Source organism: Natrix helvetica (genome assembly GCF_964273705.1).
Source record: "Natrix helvetica genome assembly, chromosome: 4".
NCBI lineage: Eukaryota > Metazoa > Chordata > Lepidosauria > Squamata > Natricidae > Natrix > Natrix helvetica.
The window spans coordinates 63,990,965-64,012,368 of NC_138550.1; the positions used below are offsets into that span (position 1 = coordinate 63,990,965).

Genomic DNA, 21,404 nt, shown 5'->3' on the forward strand with positions numbered 1-21,404 from the left:
TTGAGGTATTAAGCATTTGGAGATTGTAGCCCTTTTGGTTTAGTTAGAGATTATTTGATACTGTTTTTTAAAAAGTTTTTAATTGAACAATCAGCAAATAGTGTAGAAATGAATTCTTTAGTAACCATTTTGAATGAACAACTATGTCAACTCCCAGTGTTGTCATGGGAGACAAGGAGGGAGAGTGCATTCCACACATACTGTCAGCTGGAGTTGGATGTCAGATTACTGCAGCTGGCTTGGGATGGGTGCATCTCATAGGGGAATGTGATCTATGACACAGACTGAGGGGAGGGAAGGAACAGAGGTAAAGGTCAGCCATAAATCAAACAAAGTATAGACTTGACTGCGAACAGATCTTGCCTAATAGTGCTCCTAATAAGTGACTAGTTTTTGTATTGAACCTTGACTCGATGCTCATGAATCAATTAGGGCATTTTTAGGAAATCTCACGAACTGTGCTTTCTTTTATAGATGAAAGGGAAGATGTTCAAAAGAAAACATTCACAAAATGGATAAATGCACAGTTTTCTAAGGTAAGAAAAATACTCATTTTTCATTAAAAATAAAATGTAACTCAAGAATAAATCATATTGTATAGCTATTATTTAAGGAGAACATTAACCAGAATGCTTTCAATCAGTACCTCAACTTACAAGAGTTCATTTAATGACCATTTGAACTTACAACAGCACTGAGAAAAGTGATTTATCCCCATTTTTCACTCCTATGTTGCAACATCCCCATGGGCATATGATTTACATTCAGGTGCTTGACAATTGAATTATATTTATGAAGTTTTCAGTGTCTTGGGATCATGTGATCCCCTTTTGCAAACTTTTGACAAGCAAAGTCAATGGGAAAACCATATTCATTTAACAACCTTGCTAGTAATTTAAGAACTGCAGAGATTCACTTAATAAATGTGGCACAAAAGCAGTGGTGGGTTCCTACCACTTCGGCCCGATTCAGCCAAACTGGTAGTGGCATGCTGGCCTGGGTCGCAGAACCGGCAGCGACTCAGGCTGGCCACGCCTTTGAACTGGTTCCCCAGTTGCTGCAGTCGCCACCGGCATCTTGTTTTTGAGTTCTGTGCAAGCGCAGAACAATTTCTATTGAATTGCGCATACACGTGCAGTGCCCATACAGCATTTACACAAAGCACGCCCATGAATGAACCAGCAGTAATCCTGGCTAGAACCCACCCCTGCACAAAAGGTTGTAAAATGAAGCAAAGCTCACTTAACTAATTTCTCACTTAGCAACATAAATTTTGAGCTCAATTGTGGTCATAAGTTGAGGGCTACCTAGCTTTGGTTTGTGTTAGCTTTGCTGGCTAGTTTTCTCTCTTGAATAATTTTGTAAAAAATGAATACAAAACTAAATGAATGCAAAATAACAAAAATATTCACTGCTATGGTTTCGGAATTGGTTCTGGTAAAATCAGTATAAAATGGTGTGTTTTAATTGAAAACAGTGTTTTTGGGAATGTTGGATATGATTACAAGCTAGTTCTTTTAAGGAACAATCTTTGAGTTTACTTCTCAGATATGGATAACTACCCCCCTCCCTATCACCTCTTCTTCCTTGTAGCAACCTTGAAGCCTCAAAGATGGCCTCAGTGCTTCAGGGTTGACAGTTGGACCCACTTATCTGATGAGAAGCTCCTGAAAAAGAAAAGAAACCATATAGAGGTTAATCTGTGCTCGAATTAACCATCTCTTCCTCCTCCCGGAAGTCCCTTTGGTTTTTGAGGGTATTTCTTATGGAAGTGTTTGACCAGTCTGTCTGCTTTTACATCCCAGCTCTTTACCCACATAGCTTTGGAGATAGGTATCCATTCCATTGTACTAAGTATTGCAACCTCCCCTTGTACAATCTGGAATCTAAGGTTCCCTTCATTTTATAATGTGTTTCTCCTTGCACTATGATCAGTTTTGGGGATGCCTGGTCTACTGGCCTCAGCTGGGAGTCTACACCAGCTTTAGCAAACTGGTGTGAAAAACCGGATGCACTTCCCTAGTAGGTGGGGGAAATTTTAGCTGTACTGTAACAGGGTTAATCACTTTCACTACTGCGAAAGGGCCTATGAATTTTGGCCCTAGCTTCTGCGGGGGAGTTTTAACCTCAAATATTTCATATCTTGAAAGGCTTCTGTGGGGCTTCATGTTTATCGGCTTGTGCTTTATGGGTTTTTGCCGCTTCTTGAAGGGCTTGTTTCATATTTTCCAGGCTTTTTTTCAGGGATTTCATCCACTCACTTAAGGACATGGAAGAGAGTGGCTCCCTAAGGAGCTCAGGCATGGGGATGAATTCCATGCCACTGGTGACCACTGGGGTTAAGTTGATGCTACTATATACCACATTATTATATGCCACTTTAGCAAAAGGCTGTAATTCTGCCAATTGATTTGTTGGTAATCTATGTCTTAAATATTGTTCAACCATGGTGTTAGCTTGTTCCACAGCCCTGTTAGTACTTGGATGAAATGCTGAACTAAGCCCCTGTGAGGACCAAATGGACCATATAAACTCCCTCCAGAACTTAGCTGTAAGTTGGACCCCTTCTCAGAGATGATTCTATGAGGAATGCCATGTAGCATGTAGATGTGTTTTACTAACAGTTTGGCCAGTTTGTGGGCTAATGGGAGACTGAAACAGGCTATGCAATGGGCTTGTTTTGAGAACAGGTAAATTATAGTCTAAATGACCATGTTGCCCCCACTCTCAGTGAGCTCTACTATAAAGTTCATGACAATTTCTTCCCAAGGCCAGAACGGGTCTGCCACTTGTTGGAGAAACCCTGTAGGCTTCCCTGGTATTTTCTTCATTGCTGCACAGGTTGCACAACTTTTGACATAGTCACAATGGCCCTTTTCATTTTTGGCCCTCAAAGTTTCCTGGCAACAAGATAAAGTCAGTATGGAGTTAAAGAGTATGCTACAGACTATACATGAAGACCTCAAGGAAAAAATAAACAAAGTGGTTGAAGATTTGAAAGAGGTCAAAGAGATAATGGGAAAAAATGAGCAGAGATTGCAAAAAGTTGAGGAAAAGGTTGAAACAACAGAGAAGTAAATGGAGGAGATGGATTATAAACAACAGATAAAAATCAAGAAAAGATAAATGTCTCTTGGGAGATGGACAAAGCTGACTATTATTTAAGGTTCAAAAATATTGAAGAGGAAAAGGAAGAGAACCTGATGGAAAAAATTGCAGACATATTGGTGGACGGTCTGGAAGAATCCAAGGAAAAGGTGCTAAGTGGGATTGACAAAATCTATAAGGTCCATACACGATACGCTATAAGAAATAAATTACCCAGAGAGGTACATGTATGATTTACTAAGAAAACACTGAGAACAGAGATCTTGCAAGCTGCAAGGAATACTACAAGAAAATACAAATCTAAAGAAACAATGGTTCTTAAACAAGGGCCAAGAAGGGTGAGAGATCTAAGAAGGGAATATCAATTCCTGACCAAATGCCTAATAAAAAAGGAATTAATTTCAGATGGTTAATACTAGTAACTTGGTAGGAACAAAAACACAGGCTGGATACAGTAGAGAAGGCAGAATCATTTTATGAAGAATATTTTGGACCACAAGAAGAAGAGAGATGGAGAGAGGAAAGAGGAACAAAATTACAAGAAGAGAAGGAGAAAGAGAGAGAATTAGTTAAAGAACAAGAAGAAAGGGCATTAAGACAAGAAGCAAGAGCAAAGGAGATGAAAGAACAAATGGAGATGAGAGTGACTAGATCAACTAAAACTACAAATAACTAAGACATGGAAGAAGAAATAAAAATAATCTCATTAAACATAAATGAACTAAATTCAAATATAAAAAGAAAGAGGACATTTAATAAATTAGAAAAATTGAAATTAGATATAATATGCCTGCAAGAAGTACATATTAAAAAGCAACACAAAAAATACTTGGATTCTCCGAAATTGGGGAAGTTGTATGCGACATCTGCTGATCAAAGCAAAAAAGGTGTGGCACTATGTATCAGAAAATCAATACACTCAAAGCAAATATTTGAAGATGAAGAAGGAAGAATATTGATAGTGGAAATAATGATGAATAATGAAAAAATATTGATGGTGGCAATATATGCACCAAATGAGAATCAAGAAGAATTTTATGGAAAACTGCATAAAACGACAATAGAATATGAATATGAAGAAATATGCATATTAGGGGACTTTAATGCAATAATAAATAACGAGTTGGATTATAAAACTACAAAGGATCGCATCCTGCCCCATACATCCCTACGACCAATCCGCTCACACAGAGAGGGACTTCTCCGGGTGCCGTCCGCTAAACAGTGTCGGGGGGCGACACCCAGGAGCAGGGCCTTCTCTGTGATGGGCCCAGCCCTGTGGAATGACCTCCCCCTTGACATCAGGATTACTTCCGATCTCCGCTCCTTCCGTGTAAAGCTCAAGACCCACCTTTTTCAATTATCTGGCCTGGCTCAACCATAGTTTATCCTCTCCTCCTGACAGTCCTTTTAAATTTGTAATTTTATTTGGGGTATTTTTAATGGTTAATTTTATTATTATTATTGTGATATATGTAATTGTTACCTCCTCCGTGTATGTATATGTATGTGTATGTGTGTTTGTGTATGTTTATATGGATTTATGTATGTTTTTATTGTACGCCGCCCCGAGTCCCTTGTGGAGAGGGAGCGGCTAACAAATTAAATTATTATTATTATTATTATTATTATTATTATTATTATTATTATTATTATTATTATTATTATTATTATTATTAAAGTCAAATAAGAGGTTAAGGAGAACACTGCTTAAAACATTATTTACAATGATGGATGAATTAAGCCTAGAAGATACATGGAGAAGACACCTGAGAGAAAAACAATATACATTTTACTCAAATAGACACATGCTGTGGTCAAGAATAGATATGATTTGGACAACAATAGACTTAATTGCTAAAACACAAAAGATAGATATAGAAACAAGCATATGGGCAGACCACAACCCAATAATAATGGCATGGAAAGATCAGAGAAAAAGAATGAGATGGACATTAAATCAAAATCTATTAAATGAAAAAGAATTTCAGCAATATATGCAAAACTTTTTTTTCAAAGAGAACAGGAAGGAGGATACATCTCTACAGAATATGTGGGACACCTGTAAAGCATACATTAGAGGACTAGTAAGACTTATTTAGGAAAAAGAAAGAAACAGAACAGACAAACATGAAAGAAGATAGAGCAGGAACACAGTGTCAGCATTCCAAATATCAACCAGAATTAAATCAGAGTCCAAGGCAGAGCTTTCCTCAAAGTTCCAATTTAATAAGTAAGACATGTTGGTATATCTGTGGGAAATCCGAATCTGAAAGCTTCCTGGGTTCCCCCACCCAGTTGAAAGTTCAAGATCTTGCCCCACACACACACAAGTCCATCACATGGTCCAATCTTCTACTGCCACGCTGGCATTTCCACTCATCAAGTTCCGGTCAGGTGCAGAGGTACAGAGACAAAGAATGACCTTGGGCTTCTAGAAAGGAATGTTTTATTTAGACAACAACATTCTACTCCTTACTATTCCTCCTCCCAATTACCCCACTAATGAAACATCATAGTAAAATAATAGATTGTGTGGCAGGCCAAAGATCCTAAAAGGAATATGACTGCAGGCCTGACAGGTGGCCTCTCCTCAGAAGAAAAATGTTTCCTGAAAAGAGAATAACATAAAAGTCAACATAACAAAATTAACCACCTCCCCCCCCCCCCACCCAAGGGGAACCCTTTGGCTTATCTGGAACCTTCTCATGGAATTGTTTTACTAACTTATCTGCTTTTAGGTCCCAGCTTTTCACCCAAGTAGCTTCGGACAAAGGGTATCCCTTCCAATGCACTAAATACTGTAAGTGACCCCTATATAGCCTGGAGTCCAAGTTTTCCCCCCCACATAATGTGTTTCCCCTTCTACCACTACAGAAGGAGGGGGAGCTTGGGTGGACGGTCTTATGCTGGACCCAATTACTGGTTTCAACAAGCTACAATGAAATACTGGGTAAATCTTCCCTAGAATTCTTGGTAGACTGTGTTGAACTGTAACTGGGTTAATTTTCTTCACTATTGGGAATGGACCTAAAAATTTGGGGCCCAATTTCTTGCTAGGCACTCTTAATCTTATGTATTTGGTAGATACAAAACTTTATCTCCCACACAAAAGGGGGATTGGAACGAATGGTGTTTATCAGCTTGCTTCTTGTAAGCTTCTGTTGCATCTGCTAGAGCTTTCTTCATATTCTCCCATCCTTTCTTTAGCGTGTCCATCCCTTCATTCAAAGACATGGAGGAGGGAGGTTCAAAATCAATTAGAAGAAATTGAAATAGAAACCAATGATTGGGCGGATCATAATCCGATAAAATTAAAATGGAAAGGCCAAAAAAGAAAAAAAGATAGATGATGAACCAAAATATAGTAAAGGAGACAGAATACACCCAAATGTTAGAGAAAGAATTAAAACTATTCTTTAGAGTGAACAAAAAAGAAGACAATTCACTGCAAAATCTCTGGGACACCATGAAAGCATACATAAGAGGTCTCACAATTGCTTATATAGCAAGAAAAAAACAGGAAACAAAAAGAACAACAAGAAGGTATGCAAAGAGAGCTCAGTGAAATGGAATTAGAATTACAGAAAGAACTACAGAATAAATTTTCAAAAGAAAAAAGAGAAATGATAAAACATAAGATCAATTTAATAACCTGAATTTAATGACTAGAAATGTTTAATGAAGTTCTAGGGAAAGCCAAAGTTCCTGAATCATGGATGGAAGCTGTAATATTGCTCATTCCTAAAGAAGAAGCTAATGCACAAGAAACCCAAAATTACTGATCAATCTCATTATTAAATTCTGATTACAAATTATTTGCAGCAATTATGGTGGAAAAGATCAAACAAGTGCTAAATGAACAAATACACCCAGATCAGAACCACTTCTTACCCCATAGACACATCAACAATAATATGAGAATCATCCTAGACACACTTGAGTATTATGAGGCACATCTGGCAAAACAATCTGTACTGGTTTTCCTTGATGCACAGAAAGCCTTTGATAATGTTATTTGGAAATTTATAATATTACAATTAGAGATGATGAAATTTGGACAGAAATTTACAAAAATGATAGGAAAACATACAATGCTCAAACAGCCAAAGTTCTTATGAATGGAGACCTAACAGATAAGATTGAAATAAAAAAGGGAGTTAGATAGGGGTGCCTCCCCCTTGTTGTTTATATTAACTTTGGAAATATTGCTAAATGAAATTAGAAAAGATCAGGACAAAAAAGGACTAAGAATTAAAAATGAAGAATACAGGATCCAAGCATACACCAATGACCTCGTATTTATTCTAGAGGACCCATTGGAATCTGGCCCTAAACTAATTCAAAAACTAGAAGAATTTGGGGAGGTGGCAGGATTTAAAATTAATAAAACTAAAACAAAAATGATAACTAAAAATATGATGAAAAAACAAGAGGAGGAATTGGAATCAGTGACTAAAATGCAAACAAGTAAGAAAGTGAAATATTTGGGGATTTGGGTGTTGGCAAAGTGCTCTACAATCAAAGAGGAAATTATAATAAACTAATGACAGAAATATAGAAAAATCTAGAAAGATGGAAGAATATTCAGTTATCATTACTGGGACGTATAGCCACAGTAAAAATGAATATTCTTCCAAGAATTTTATTTCTGTTACAAGCCACACCAATAAACCCGGGTAAAATATTATTCCAGGAATTAAATAAACTAACACCCAAGTTTATATGGCAAGGGAAAAAAGGTGAGGATCAAACTAAAGTTAATGCAAGACAGGAAGGAGAGGGGAGGACTGGAAGTTACTCACAAGCGGCAGCACTAACATGGCTGAGGGACTGGATGAAGTTAAAAAACAAAAGAATCTTGACTTTAGAAGGCCATGATTTGCAAGTAGGATAGCACACATTCCTATGGGATAGTAAAAACAAAACCCATAAATACTTTCAAAAAGATTTAATTAGAAATGCATTACTCCAAAACTGGCATGAACTTTTTAAAAATCACTACCCGAAAATTCCAAATTGGCTATCCCCAATAGAAATGATGACACATCCAAATTTCACTGATATAAACAAATTGATAAGGTACAAAGACTTAATAAATGGTCAGGGCAATTTAAAAACAATCCAAGAATTGGCAGAGCAAGGCATGAAAGTAGATTGGCTAACCTATTTGCAAATTAAATCGAGATATAACAATGATGTTAAAATATATGAATTCGAAATAGAACAAAATGAATTAGACAAAATAATTCAAAATACAGAAAAGAAAATGATAGGGAGAATATATAAATTTCTTCTGAAATATAAAGTGGAAGAAGAAATAGTAAAGGAACAGATGGTAAGATGGGCACAGAACTTTGGCTACAATATTGAATTGGGAAAATGGGAAAAATTTGGGGGGACAAATTTAAAAATGACTGTCAGTGGCATATAAACAGAACCATTTTTACATGTTGGAAAAGTGAAAAGCACACGGAACATATTACCACACATGGTGGATGTGTGAGGCAGCCAAGAAATATTGGAAAAAGTTTGAAAATTGATTAAAATTGATAACAGGAGTCCAAATTGATTGGAAACCAGAGGTGTTTCTATTAGGAATAATGATGACCAAATATAAAAAAGAGACGTTGTATTTCATTTTACACATAAAATGCGGCTAGGATTGTTTTTGTTCAGAAATGAAAAAACAAATTGACACCAAATGAACCCAAAATAATAAGAAAAATTCTGGACTGTGCCGAGATGGACAAGTTAACAAAAGAAATGCAGGGAAAGGAAAAGAAGAATTTTATTTGATATGGGAAAAATGGTATCAGTGATTAGAGGAAAGAAACAAAGATTAATGATAAGGACCTAAGAGAGATAAAAATTACAAGTTAAGGATAAATTATATATATACAATTCAGTGACGTGCGGTGAGGTTTATGGCTGGTGAGGCTGGTGACGTCATTAGGAAGGCAGGAAATGGGACCATGTGTGTAGGAGGCTGAGGCAGCCTCAGCCTCCTCCATACGTGGTCCCATTCCCCGCCTTCCTGAATCAACATGAAGGGGACCGTGAAGCGCAGTGCGCTCCGCGGTCCCCTTCATGTTGACTCAGGAAGGCAGGGAATGGGACCACGTGTGCCTTTTCCCTTTTCTCTTTTTTTTTCTTTTCATGATGAGAGCGGTGAGGCTCTGCCTCCCCTGCCTCCCCTGACCGCATGTTCCTGATACAATTTATGTATTTGTGTTACAACTCCCTTTATTTATTTATCAGCACAAATACAACACACACAGACGTATATATGTATATATGTATATATGTATATGTGTATATGTGTATATGTGTATATGTGTATATGTGTATATGTGTATATGTGTATATGTGTATATGTGTATATGTGTATATGTGTATATGTGTATATGTGTATATGTGTATATGTGTATATGTGTATATGTGTATATGTGTATATGTGTATATATGTATATATATATATATGTATATATGTACATGCATATGTATGTATGTCTATGTCTATGTCTATGTCTATGTCTGTCTGTCTGTCTGTCTGTCTGTCTGTCTGTCTGTCTGTCTGTCTGTCTGTCTATCTATCTATCTATCTATCTATCTATCTATCTATCTATGTATCTATCTATCTCTATATGTTTTCATAGATTTTCATGGGTGTAGGTATGCTAGTCTTGTTGTATTCGGTCCATGTAAGATTGAGATTGTCTTGGCAATGTTTCGGTGATGTCTCACTCGCCATCTTCAGGCTAGGTTTTGGGCTTAAAGCATGGTTGGAGCTGCCGTCTTTCTATAAATCTTGGTGGGTGGGTGTGGAATGCTGGCTTTGTTTCAGTAAGTGGAATGATTGTGTCAAGCAATGGTTGTGTGGTTGTATTATGATTGGTAGATTGGTGCTGATTGGTGCTGGCTGTATGTCTGTTGTTTCGTGTTATAACGTCTGGGGTGGTGGGTGGGGCTTGTTTGTTGACTAGGGCTGGTTTCCAGATGTCTGGTATGTGGGAGGTATTGTCACGTTTATTCATGTTGTGGGGGTGTTTCTCTATTTCGATGGCTTCCATAATTATTCTCTTGTTGAAGTGTTCAGCTTTGGAGATCAACCTGGTTCTTTCACAATTAATTTCATGTCCTGTCGCTTTAAGGTGCTGGAAAAGGGAGGAAGTTTTTTCTTTTTTTCTTACTGCTTTCTTGTGTTCTGCGATGCGTGCATTTATTCTCCTGTTCGTTTGTCCTATGTATGTTGCAGAGCAGATTTTGCATTGTATTTTGTAGACTCCTTGGTTTTCTAGCTGGATTTTGTCTTTGGGATTTCTTAAAATGTTGGCTATTTTTTGGTCAGTGTTGAAGGCTGTCTTGATATTGTGTTTATGGAGAATTTTGCTGATTTTATCTGTGGTGCCTTTGATGTGAGGGAGGAGGGTTCCTCGCTGAAACATTGCCAAGACAATCTCAATCTTACATGGGAAAAGACCCGAATACAACAAGACCAGCATATCTATATACACACACACACATACATACTTAAGAGGAACAAAGTGGCTAACAGCCAGAATACTAGATGGATAATACTAGATGGATAATTAAAAGATAAATTAAGAGGGTTAAAAATTGTGAAATTTTTGTAAAGATGAATGTACATGCTGATTTGAAACTGCTATTAGAAGGAACATGAAGTTCCAGTGTGTCATATGAATGTAGTCTATGTCTATTTTTCTATATTTGTATGTTTAAAAATAAAAATAAAAATTTTAAAAAAGGAACAAGACTCCACACTTCATTCTCTTTGACAGCCGCCTTGCTTGCAATGGGGTGGGGAGAAATCAGGGGAAGAGAGGGAGGAGAAAGCCAAGCTTCTGCTAGGGATGATCTTCTCCTCCCTTTCTCCCCCTGATTTCTCCCCGGCCGCATTTGCGGAGGAAGGAGGCATGGATGCTGGCCGGCGCACACTTCCCTTACTTCTCGCCACCATCACCACTGCAGCCCACCGGCTGCAGCCCTGCTGACTGGGCTGGCAAAGGAAGTGTGTGGGCTGGGCAAGCATGGTGCAGATGGGCAGGGTGAGAGAGCGAGAGAGCAGCTACCAGGTGGGCGTGGGTAACGAGCAGGGACAGGCCAGGGGACCTTATCAGTATGGGGGCATGGCCAGGCCGCCATTGCCAATGGTACGGAAAGATACGGCCAATTTCCACTACCGGTATGCCCGTACTGGTCCATACCGGGAGCAACCCATCTCTGGAGCAAAGTAATGGGTGCCTTGGATGCAATCTGAAAAAAACTGGAGCATCATTTGAACACTTTTGGCATTGACAAAATTATTAAAATCAGTCAATAGCAACAGGCAGCTTTACCTGGAAGAGCTCTACAATACTTTGAGCACCTTCAAACAACTTTGAACAAGTTTAAACAACAAAGAACCTATTCTTGGGAAGAACTTGATAGGAAGATAAGAGTGCCAAATTCTGTATATTGATCTGGCTGACCATACAATCAGTAATAGTGATAGTAATAAATAATAATAAAAATAAACAATTAATGTATTCTAATTGTTGCTCAATTTGAATGGGATCCATTTCCCATCAGCAGATCATTATATTATTACCAGGTTCAGTAAAAGGTTAAAGAATGCATCCTGTGGAGAGATTTCTGATGCACTATACCAGGGGTGGCGAACAAGTTCGACAAAAAGAGCCAAAATTTTAAACTGTGAGAGTCAGAGAGCCACACCACGCAGTGACCTGCCAAAACAGACCCGGAAGCAATGTTCCCTCTAATTTTTTTTCGATGTGAGCAGAAAAGTATAGTGTTTGAGCGGCACATTTTCATGCCTGAGCACCCGAATTTTTTTCACAGATGTCACCTAAGACAACAACGAAATCAGTATTATTTGAAAGTCAAAGTTATGTTTCTTCAAGGTACCCGCTTAATTCAAAATGTTATATAATATCAGTATCACTTAACAACGCTCCTGCTTAGCAACCAAAATGTTGGCTCAGAAACTCTGGCATTTGAAGCACGCAACTCTTAAAGCTGTCAAGTTACAAGACCCTTGCACCCCTAACCCTTTAGGGAAAAAAACCCCCAGGGGTCTTCAAACCTGACAGCTTTAACACTTGTGGACTTCAACTCCCAGAATTCCTCCTCCAGTCATGTTGCAGCGACGTCATCTGCGTGGATCTGCTCCATCTTTGCTTTCTTCATTGTGGGCAGGGCTTCTGCTGAAGATGCCGACGAGTACGAGTTGCCACCAGAATAACTGCTGCTACCTCCTCCTCCTCCTCCAACAGAATCACCAGATTTGCTCCTGAGCTCAGCGCTGGGTTACCTCTGCCCCTCCCCCTCCTCCGTGCTTTTGACGAGCCATGAGGCTTTTTTTCCCCTGCTCCCCCCCCCGCCTTCCTACTGGCTCCTGCAGCCTCATGGCTCCTCAAAAGCATGGCGGAGGAGGAGGAGGGGGCAGGGGTAACCCAGCGCTGACTGAGCTCAGCTGCTCTGAGCGGAGGGGAGGCGCAGCTGCCACGCGCGGAGATGCCGGCTGGAGCTTTGGCGGCTTCATCTCAGCCGCAGCGCCGGGCGGCAAATCCGGCAGTGCTGCCTGTTAGAGGAGGATGAGGAGGAGGTGGCAGCAGTTCTTCCGGTGGCGGTGGGGGCTTTGGGGCTTCACAACTAGCCTCAGTCGCCCCGTGCTCCTCAAAGCAAGTCTGGGGAAGTCCTTTGCAGGCGGCCCGTTCTAGCTGCCTGCAAAGGACCTCCCCAGCTTCCGAAAGGGAGCGCGCGATCCGAGCCACAGTATACTAAATAATGACAAGAGGCAAAGAGCCTCATTTATTTTGGCCGGGAGCCGCATGCGGCTCGCGAGCCGCGTGTTCGCCACCCCTAAACTATACATTTGGTTTGCCTGAAGCAGAGCAAAAGTTACCATGAATTTTAAAGTGCCCTGATTTAATGTTTTATTTATATACGTTATTATAATATCTCTGTGTCTGTCTGTCTGTCTGTCTGTCTGTCTGTCTGTCTATCTATCTATCTATCTATCTATCTATCTATCTATCTATCTATCTATCTATCTATCTATCTATCTATCTATCTATCTTTCCACATATAAATCATATAAATCAAATATTTTAATGCTCAGGTTTACTTAATATTTATATTACAAAAGTTATAGTGAAAAAAAATCACATATTAGCTGTTGTGATGAAGGCATTTCGGGATTATGTGCATGCCTATAACATGACATTGCATGTATTTATTTGTTTCTCCTAAATCTTTTCATGTGTGAATGTGTTCTTTCAAATAACCTTGAAAATGTAACATATTTCTTTCTCTCTGCTGAATCTTTTCTACTAAAGATTTATTGATTGTTGCAGAAGACATCCAATCTGTTTCTGAAAGGTGACTTAATTATCTTACCACCAGACAAATGGCAGGTTTACTATTAAATAATAAATAAATAAATAAATAAATATTATAATGAATGGTGGCAGAATTAGGATATTTTTGTAATATATGGGTGATCTCTGTGTCTCTAGACTGTGTGTTAAGCATCTCAATAGCTTTTTGTTTTTAAAGATTGACCTGTAACACATTGTAATTAAATGTTCTGGTAAAAATGATTATTTTCTCTATAATATTAATATTCCTCTGTGGTGATTTTCATGTTATTTAATTAAAAAAAACTAAAGGAAAAATACTAATGTAAGGTATAAGCAGCTATCACCAGAACCATGGTACAAAATATTTTAGAAGGATGCTTTTTTTTTTGAGTGAAGGCTTTCATGGTCTAGTCCAGTGTTTTTCAACCACTGTTCCGCGGCACACTAGAGATGTTGCCTGGTGTGCCGTAGGAAAAAATGAAAAATTCGAAAGATTAAAAAAAAAAAAAAAACCAGGAGGACCGGGGCAGGAGGAGACGGAGTACATATAAAAGTAATAATAAAAGTAAGGGCTCGCCTCTTGCACACGGGCGTTCCAATCAGATCCGCCTGGCGGGGACGAGAAGCGAGGAGGCAGAAAAAGAAACGGAGGCTAAGGAGCTTCCCCCCCCGCCTCCTCCCAGCAAAAATCTAACCGGGGAGCCGGGCGGGCAGTAGCAAATTAGCCGATCACGCCGCGTGATCAGCTAATTTGCTACTGCCCGCCGGCTCCCTGATAAGATTTTTGCGGGGGGGAAGCTCCTTGCCTCCATCTCTTTTTCTCCCTCCTGGCTTCTTGGGGCTCCACCAATGGGGGAGCAAGGCCCGCCCAGCGCCAGGCTTTGGGCTAACACAGAGGTCTGCAAAGGTGGCTGTTTTAAGACTGGTGGACTTCAATTCTCAGAATTCTGGGAGTTGAAGTCCACCAGTCTTAAGAGCCAATTTTGCAGATCCCTGCCTGGGCTGATATGATTGATGCCCTTGGTGGACTTCAACTCTCAGAATTCTGGGAGTTGAAGTCCACCAGTCTTAAGAGCCAATTTTGCAGATCCCTGCCTGGGCTGATATGATTGATGCCCTTGGTGGACTTCAACTCTCAGAATTCTGGGAGTTGAAGTCCACCAGTCTTAAGAGCCAATTTTGCAGATCCCTGCCTGGGCTAATATGATTGATGCCCTTGGTGGACTTCAACTCTCAGAATTCTGGGAGTTGAAGTCCACCAGTCTTTTTTTTTTTTAATAAAAATTTTATTGGTTTTTCAACATTTATAGGGAAAAGGGTAAATGGACAGGTATACAAATTTTGGCAGTTGCAAAGTGTGGCAGGCGCCCCTCCCTCCATACTCATAGTATACATTTATATATAATGCATTGGTATATAATTAGTTACAATCAGCATGTTAGTTCTATTACTATTTTCAATCAGATTAGACATTACAGTATAAAATCCAGATATAATTCCATTATCACTTTCGGTCAGTTTATATGATTTTCTTGTTTATTTTTGTGATCTGAGTTTTCTTGCTATTGCCCCTTCTCCCTCCACTGGCAGAGCTCTGGCCCCTCCTGTGTCCTGTGTGCCCGTTGTAGTGTCTCGTGTTTTTTCTAGGTGTGATTTGTTTTTTTCCATAAAGGCCTGCGCCTCTATGGGTGAATTGATTCTGATTCTTGTCTCCTCCCAGAATATCAGCATACCTTCAGGCATCAACCATCTAAACCACACCCCTTTCTGGTATAATTTATTCGCTAATTGCGAATAATTCTTCCTTTTTTCTCTAATCTTCTTAGGGATCTGCTTCAGAATGGTTATCTCCCTATCATGGTATGTCAACGCTTGCCCCCTTTGTACACCCAGAATTTCATCTCTTGTGCTTTTTCTAAGAAATTTAATGTGAACCTCCCTGGGTACATTGTGTGTTCTAGCATAGGCTGAGTTCACTCTATAAACCAGGTCTATATCCCACCCCATCTGTTGTTTTTCTTTGTGTGTGTAGTCAGCCAGGATGAAGTCCACCAGTCTTAAGAGCCAATTTTGCAGATCCCTGGGCTAATATGATTGATGTCCTTGGTGGACTATAAAAACTAAAGAGAGACTGAGAGCTGTTGACGAAGAGCTACATGTGTGTCTTTCTTCGATTCCAGCCAGAATATCAGCTTTGTGTTCAGCCAAACAGGCCCAGGTTGCGCACTGAATAAAGTATTTTATAATTTTTCATATTTCTGTTTACTTACTATTTCATAATAAAGTAATTATAAAATACTTTCTTTGTGTTTATTTGATTCCTATTCAAGAGAATTACTTTATATATAGCCAATATAGGCACAGAGTTAAATTTTTTAACATTTTCTAATGGTGGTGTGCCTCGTGATTTTTTTCATGAAACAAGTGTGCCTTTGCCCAAAAAAAGTTGAAAAACACTGGTCTAGTCCAGTGATGGCTAACCTTTTTCTAAAGGTGTCCCAAAACTGTGTGAGTGCATGCTATTGCATGAGTGCGTGAGTGCGTGAGTGCATGTGCGTGCTGACCCACCTGCGTATGTGCGAGGGACCTCCACCTGCACCCGCACAAATGACCTCCACTCCACCTGTGCATGCACTTGCGGGGGAATTTTCACCCTCCCCAGGCTCCAGAGGCTTTTCTGAAGCATGGGGAGGGCTAAAACGGCCCAATGTGCCAGGCCTGCAGTCATATTTTCTTTTGGTTCTTTCTATTACAATTTCTATTATTCTGTTATGAATTTTCTGTTGTGGGAAAATGGGATGGGGGATTGTAAGGAGTCACATACTATGTAGCCACAACAAAATTATTTCTAGAAAGCCAAGGTCATCCTTTGTCTCTGTCCCTGACTGGAATTGGACGGGTGGAATGGATGGCAGTGGGAGATTGGACCATGTGATGGACTTGTGGGTGTGGGGGTAAGATCTTGAACTTTCCACTGGGTGAGGAAAACTGGGAAGCTTTCAGATTCAGGTTTTCCTAGATATGTCAACATGGCTCTCTTAATAAATTGGAACTTTGAGCAATATTACGCCTTGGACTCTGATTTACTTTTGGATGCTATTTGGAACCCTGACATTAACCCGAATCTCCATTAAAATACTTCACCAGCTACCCCGAATTTTGGGATGCTCTCCAGGGTCCTGAGCCACAAGCACCGACCCAAGCCCAGGCATCATAAAAACTCAGGGAAGATGGAGGAAAACAAGAAGCCCATGGAGAAAGCATCAGATGACAGACTGCCTATCTATGTTGAGACCTTCTATGTGCCCTCAAAAGAGGGAACTCCAGCTGGGAGCCAGGCACAAAGAGCCAGCCCCTAGGTATCCCTCACAATCAGACCTAACTCTGCAAGATGAAGCCATGAGATTTACTTCCCTTAAGGAGTTGCTGTTGGAGCCACAGGTGGTTGCAGGATAAGCCTCAACCCATGAGTGGAGGGGACCAGAGCAGACGCCAACTGGGTGCTCCAATGATTGGGGATCCCAGCCACCCTCATACAGTCAGTCTGAGTGGAGTGGGCCATGGATGGGTGCAATACCAATGGACACCCATCTCTTCTCAGCAGATGGCACCATTTCAGATAACTGGCCTCCCTGGATAACCCCAGGGAGTGACCCCTCAACAGGTTCCAGCCCAACTGCCACTGTAGGGGCAGCCCCCAGCCACAATGTTCCAACAGGTTCCTGCCCAACCTCAGCCTCAGGGAGCAGTGCCACAAGAGGGGCTCCAGCTCCAAGTGCCTGCTTAACTGCCCATGGAAATCCAGGCACCAGCCCCACCAGCTTCCGCACCTCCTAGATTTCGAACAACATTTGATGGGACCCCTGGGAAGCTAGCCTAATTCCTAAATCAAGTCTGAGCCCACATTGATCAATTTGGGGATCAATACCCTTCTGACCGAGAGCTGATTTCAGTGATAACTGACTGTGACAACAGATGAATGAAGGGGAAGTGGCCAAATGAGCTCCACGATGAGGCAGCTCCTGAGTTAGAAGATGCAGACGGGTTTGTTCAGGTGATGTGAATCCAATCTAACAATGTGGCCCAACAAGTGGAAGCAGAAGAGCAGATGCAAGGATTGTGACAGGCTGGCCATCCTGTGAAGGAATTAGTTTGGGACTTTAGAAAGGCACCCGGAAAACTAGGGGTCTGACCAGAATGACTCCTTGTGCACACATTCAAAGATGCCCTAGATCCTGAACTGAGAAAGGCATGCAACATACGGGGGAGGGAGGTGTGCCAGAACAGATCCAGAATTGGTACAATACCACAGTCATTCTGGATCACAAACTTCACCCCCATTGAAAGCCCACGGCTGAAAAGACAGCTAGAAGATCTTTGGGCTGCTAAACACAAACAAGGCAAGCTGAAATACCTCCCCCCAAGTCTGAGTGAGCAATAAAATGTTACCGGTGTGGACAACATGGGCACAGAGCATCAGAATGCTTGGCCCCGGCCCCAATCCCACAAACACGCACCCAAGCCACAAGTGGGACAAAAAAGGGACCCCAAAACCACCTGAAAAGAGTTGTCTCATCCAACAAACAGAAGGATCCGATCCCCAGCCTGAGGAGACAGAGACCCCACCAGATGGGGAAACCCCACCCAGTTCAGAGGAGGAAAAAAGCAATGAAGATGACTCAATGGTAAGTGCCCCCATCTGCTCTTTGCCATCAAAGCCAAACTCATAGTGCCCAAGATGGGGGTAGAAGGGGAAGTTGAGGCAGTTGTGGACATAGGCTGCACCTGGTGCTTAATCAGCATGTCCATCATGGAGCAGCTGGGCATACGCACAAGATCCTTAGTAAATCCCATTCGGTTTGAGCAAGTGGATAAGACGCTAATTGGAGGGACCCCTGCCAAGCTAATTACTGACTTGGTGAAGTTGCAGATAGGGTGCCACTATGAACTTCTCAGATTCATCATAGCACCAAAAATGAATGAATCAATCATCTTGGGGCTTGCATGGTTGGACAAATGGGCACCTACTATAAAGTGGGAGGATGGCATTTGATAATTGACCCTAGGCATTGGGCCACTACCACTGTAAAGCCAGAAGGCCACCCAGGTTCCAATGAACCCCTTAAAACATGGTCTGCAAGCTGCAGCCCCTGCAGCGGACACTAAACTCTCAGGCATCCAGCAAATACCTAAAGAATACTGGGATCTGGCAAGGGTTTTCAGTGAGGAAGTTTGCAATTATCTCCCTCTTAATCGACACCTCACTGCACTGATTGTGTGATAGAATTTGTGCCTGAGGCAATCCTACTGAAGCCAAAAATGTACTCCATGACTCCTAAAGAGATGGCAGAATTAAGGAAATACATCGATACCAATTTGAAGTGGGGCTTCATCCAACCAGTTAAGTCAGAAGTAGTAGCCCCCATGCTTTTCAAAGAGAAGAAAGACGCTCTGCATTGACTTCCGGGGGATCAACTGCATTTGCATAAAAAACACGAACCCTCTCCTCTTCATGAAAGACATGCTGAACCACTTGGCTAAAGCCAAAGTGTTCACCAAAATGGACTTGAGAGAGGCATATTACCGCATATGTGTCCGGAAGAGAGATTAATGGAAGACCGCCTTTAACTGCCCCCTTGGTAGTTTCCAATTCAAAGTCATGCTATTTGGGCTACAAGGGGCCCATGCAGTCTTCATGCAGTTCATTAATTAGGTGCTGCATGAGCACCTTTATGAAGGGGTGCTCGTTTACCTTGATGTCATTCTCATCTTTTCTGAGACTCTAGAAGAGCACGTAAAGCTGGTGTGGCAGGTCCTCAAAAAATATCTAGCCACCAAGCTTTATGCTAAACTATCAAAGTGTAAATTCCACAAAATCTCATTGGATTACCTTGGCTATTGTATTTCCAGTGAGGGGATAGAAATGGACCCTGGAAAAGTGAAAGTGGTGCTAGACTGGAAACCCCCATGTACCCGCAAACAACTACAAAGCTTCCTGGGATTTGGGATTCGACCGGAAGTTCTCCAGCTGGACAGACATGGGGGGGGGGGTGAGCTCTGAAGAGCCTCACATGAACCCTGTCTGACATACCTATACCAAGATCCTTTTTGGATCAGAACCCACTGTAGGGGGTGTGTGAAAAAGGGACAGCATCTCATCAGACCCAAGGGGAGGCAACAGGTCCTGCGCACGTCAAAGATTTGCCCTCTGAATTGGAGTAGGGGCAAAAGCATGGCAACATGGCTGCACAGAAACTGGCTTCCAGCTAACGCAACTGAACAGGAGAGTGCAGGAGATGAGATGAAAGACCAGTAAGAACATTCATTTAACCCAGAGTCATAAATCAAAACTTGCAAAAGAATCTTGAGAGTACAAATAATATTAATATATAGATCTGGATTTTGGCAAAAGGAAAGAAGAAAGAAAGAAAGAAAGAAAGAAAGAAAGAAAGAAAGAAAGAAAGAAAGAAAGAAAGAAAGGGAAAATGGAGGGTTGAAACACTAGCCCTCCAAAAATGCTATTTGTTTGAAACAATTTGGACAGAAAGGGAGAAAGCAAAGAAGTGACAAACCCACTCAAATACAAACTCTAAATTTGGTTTTGGATTTGAAATAGAAACCAAACATTCCAAGGGATTTACTTCATCTGAACTTCTTCCAACTAATATATCTTAAACAATTCCAAAAGATCAAGATGGCTCCAGCTTTTCTTCGTTTTTACATTAATTGAATTAGCTAAATTTAAGGTAGACCAGAACCTTGAAATAAGATCTGCATAACTAACTGCAATTTTGTGACTGGACATTTAAGGAGGAACAAAAGACCAAGATGGCTCCTGTCACACTTCCCCACAGCAGCTGAAGTAGATAAATTTAAGGTGGACCAGAACTCTGAAAGAAAAACAGTATAACTAACTGTAAGTTTGGAAATGGACATCACAGAAAACTGGGAATTTGAAGAACTACGTGAAATTATTAAAATATGCACAAATCATTAAAATCAAGCCTAAATAGAATTCTGAACCCAGAGAAGCATGGATTTAAAGAAGGGAAAGAAGAATGGGGGAAGGATAATGAAGGGGTAGAAACGGTGGGAAATAAAAAGCAGACAAAAAACTCCATTGGGCTTGGCAGTGGTATAGGGAAAATGGTAAAGGGGGAATGTGTCCCAACAAAAGGGAATAAAAAGCAGACATAAGATGTTTCAGAGGTTGACAGTGGCATAAGGAAAATTGAAATAGGAGGTTATGCCCCAACAAAGAGAAATATAAAAGATTTCTTTCATGGTGGAGTGGGGAAAATTGAAGAGGGTGAATGTGTCAAAACAAAGAAAAGGGAGAAGGCAGGAACAGAGAAGTGGGACAAAAGACTTACTAGGAAAAAATCAGACAACTAGAAATTGTTATATGGAAAAATATAAAGCTAAGATAAGGGGTTTATTCCTAAATATGACAATAAAATGTAGTTGCTAACTGACTGAATAATATAATGGAAAGATAATTAAATAAAGGTCAAAATGCATGGAATATGGACAAATATGAAACTGATATGGGGAGATTGTAAAGCAGAGGTTTGTGATTCACATTTTTACATGATAATTAAACTGAGTTGCTAATTGATTGAATATGACAATAGAAGGACAATTAAACATATGTTAAAATATATGAAACATGGATATATATATATATATATATATATATATATATATATATATATATATATATATATATATATATATATATATATATATATATATATAAACGTTTAAGATGATGAATAAAGTTAGATGTGTACTGTTTGTACACATATATAATGGTACCGTTTGTGTACCATTATATAGTAGATTAAGGGAATTGTAATGAACATTGAACAGTTAGGATTGCCATTTATGGACAATTAAGGGTAATTTAAT

The 21,404-nt window shown here is 40.3% G+C and overlaps 1 protein-coding gene across 2 annotated transcripts in view; it reads left to right on the top strand.

The window, feature by feature from the left end:
• The window catches only part of DMD (dystrophin), a 1,188,090-nt gene that overhangs the window by 212,581 nt on the left and 954,105 nt on the right, over positions 1 to 21,404 (top strand). For both annotated transcript variants that reach the window (XM_081951523.1, XM_081951524.1), the window contains exon 2: positions 475 to 536. In XM_081951523.1, the coding sequence (XP_081807649.1) occupies positions 475 to 536 (62 nt within the window). The remainder of the gene's footprint in view (positions 1 to 474; positions 537 to 21,404) is intronic.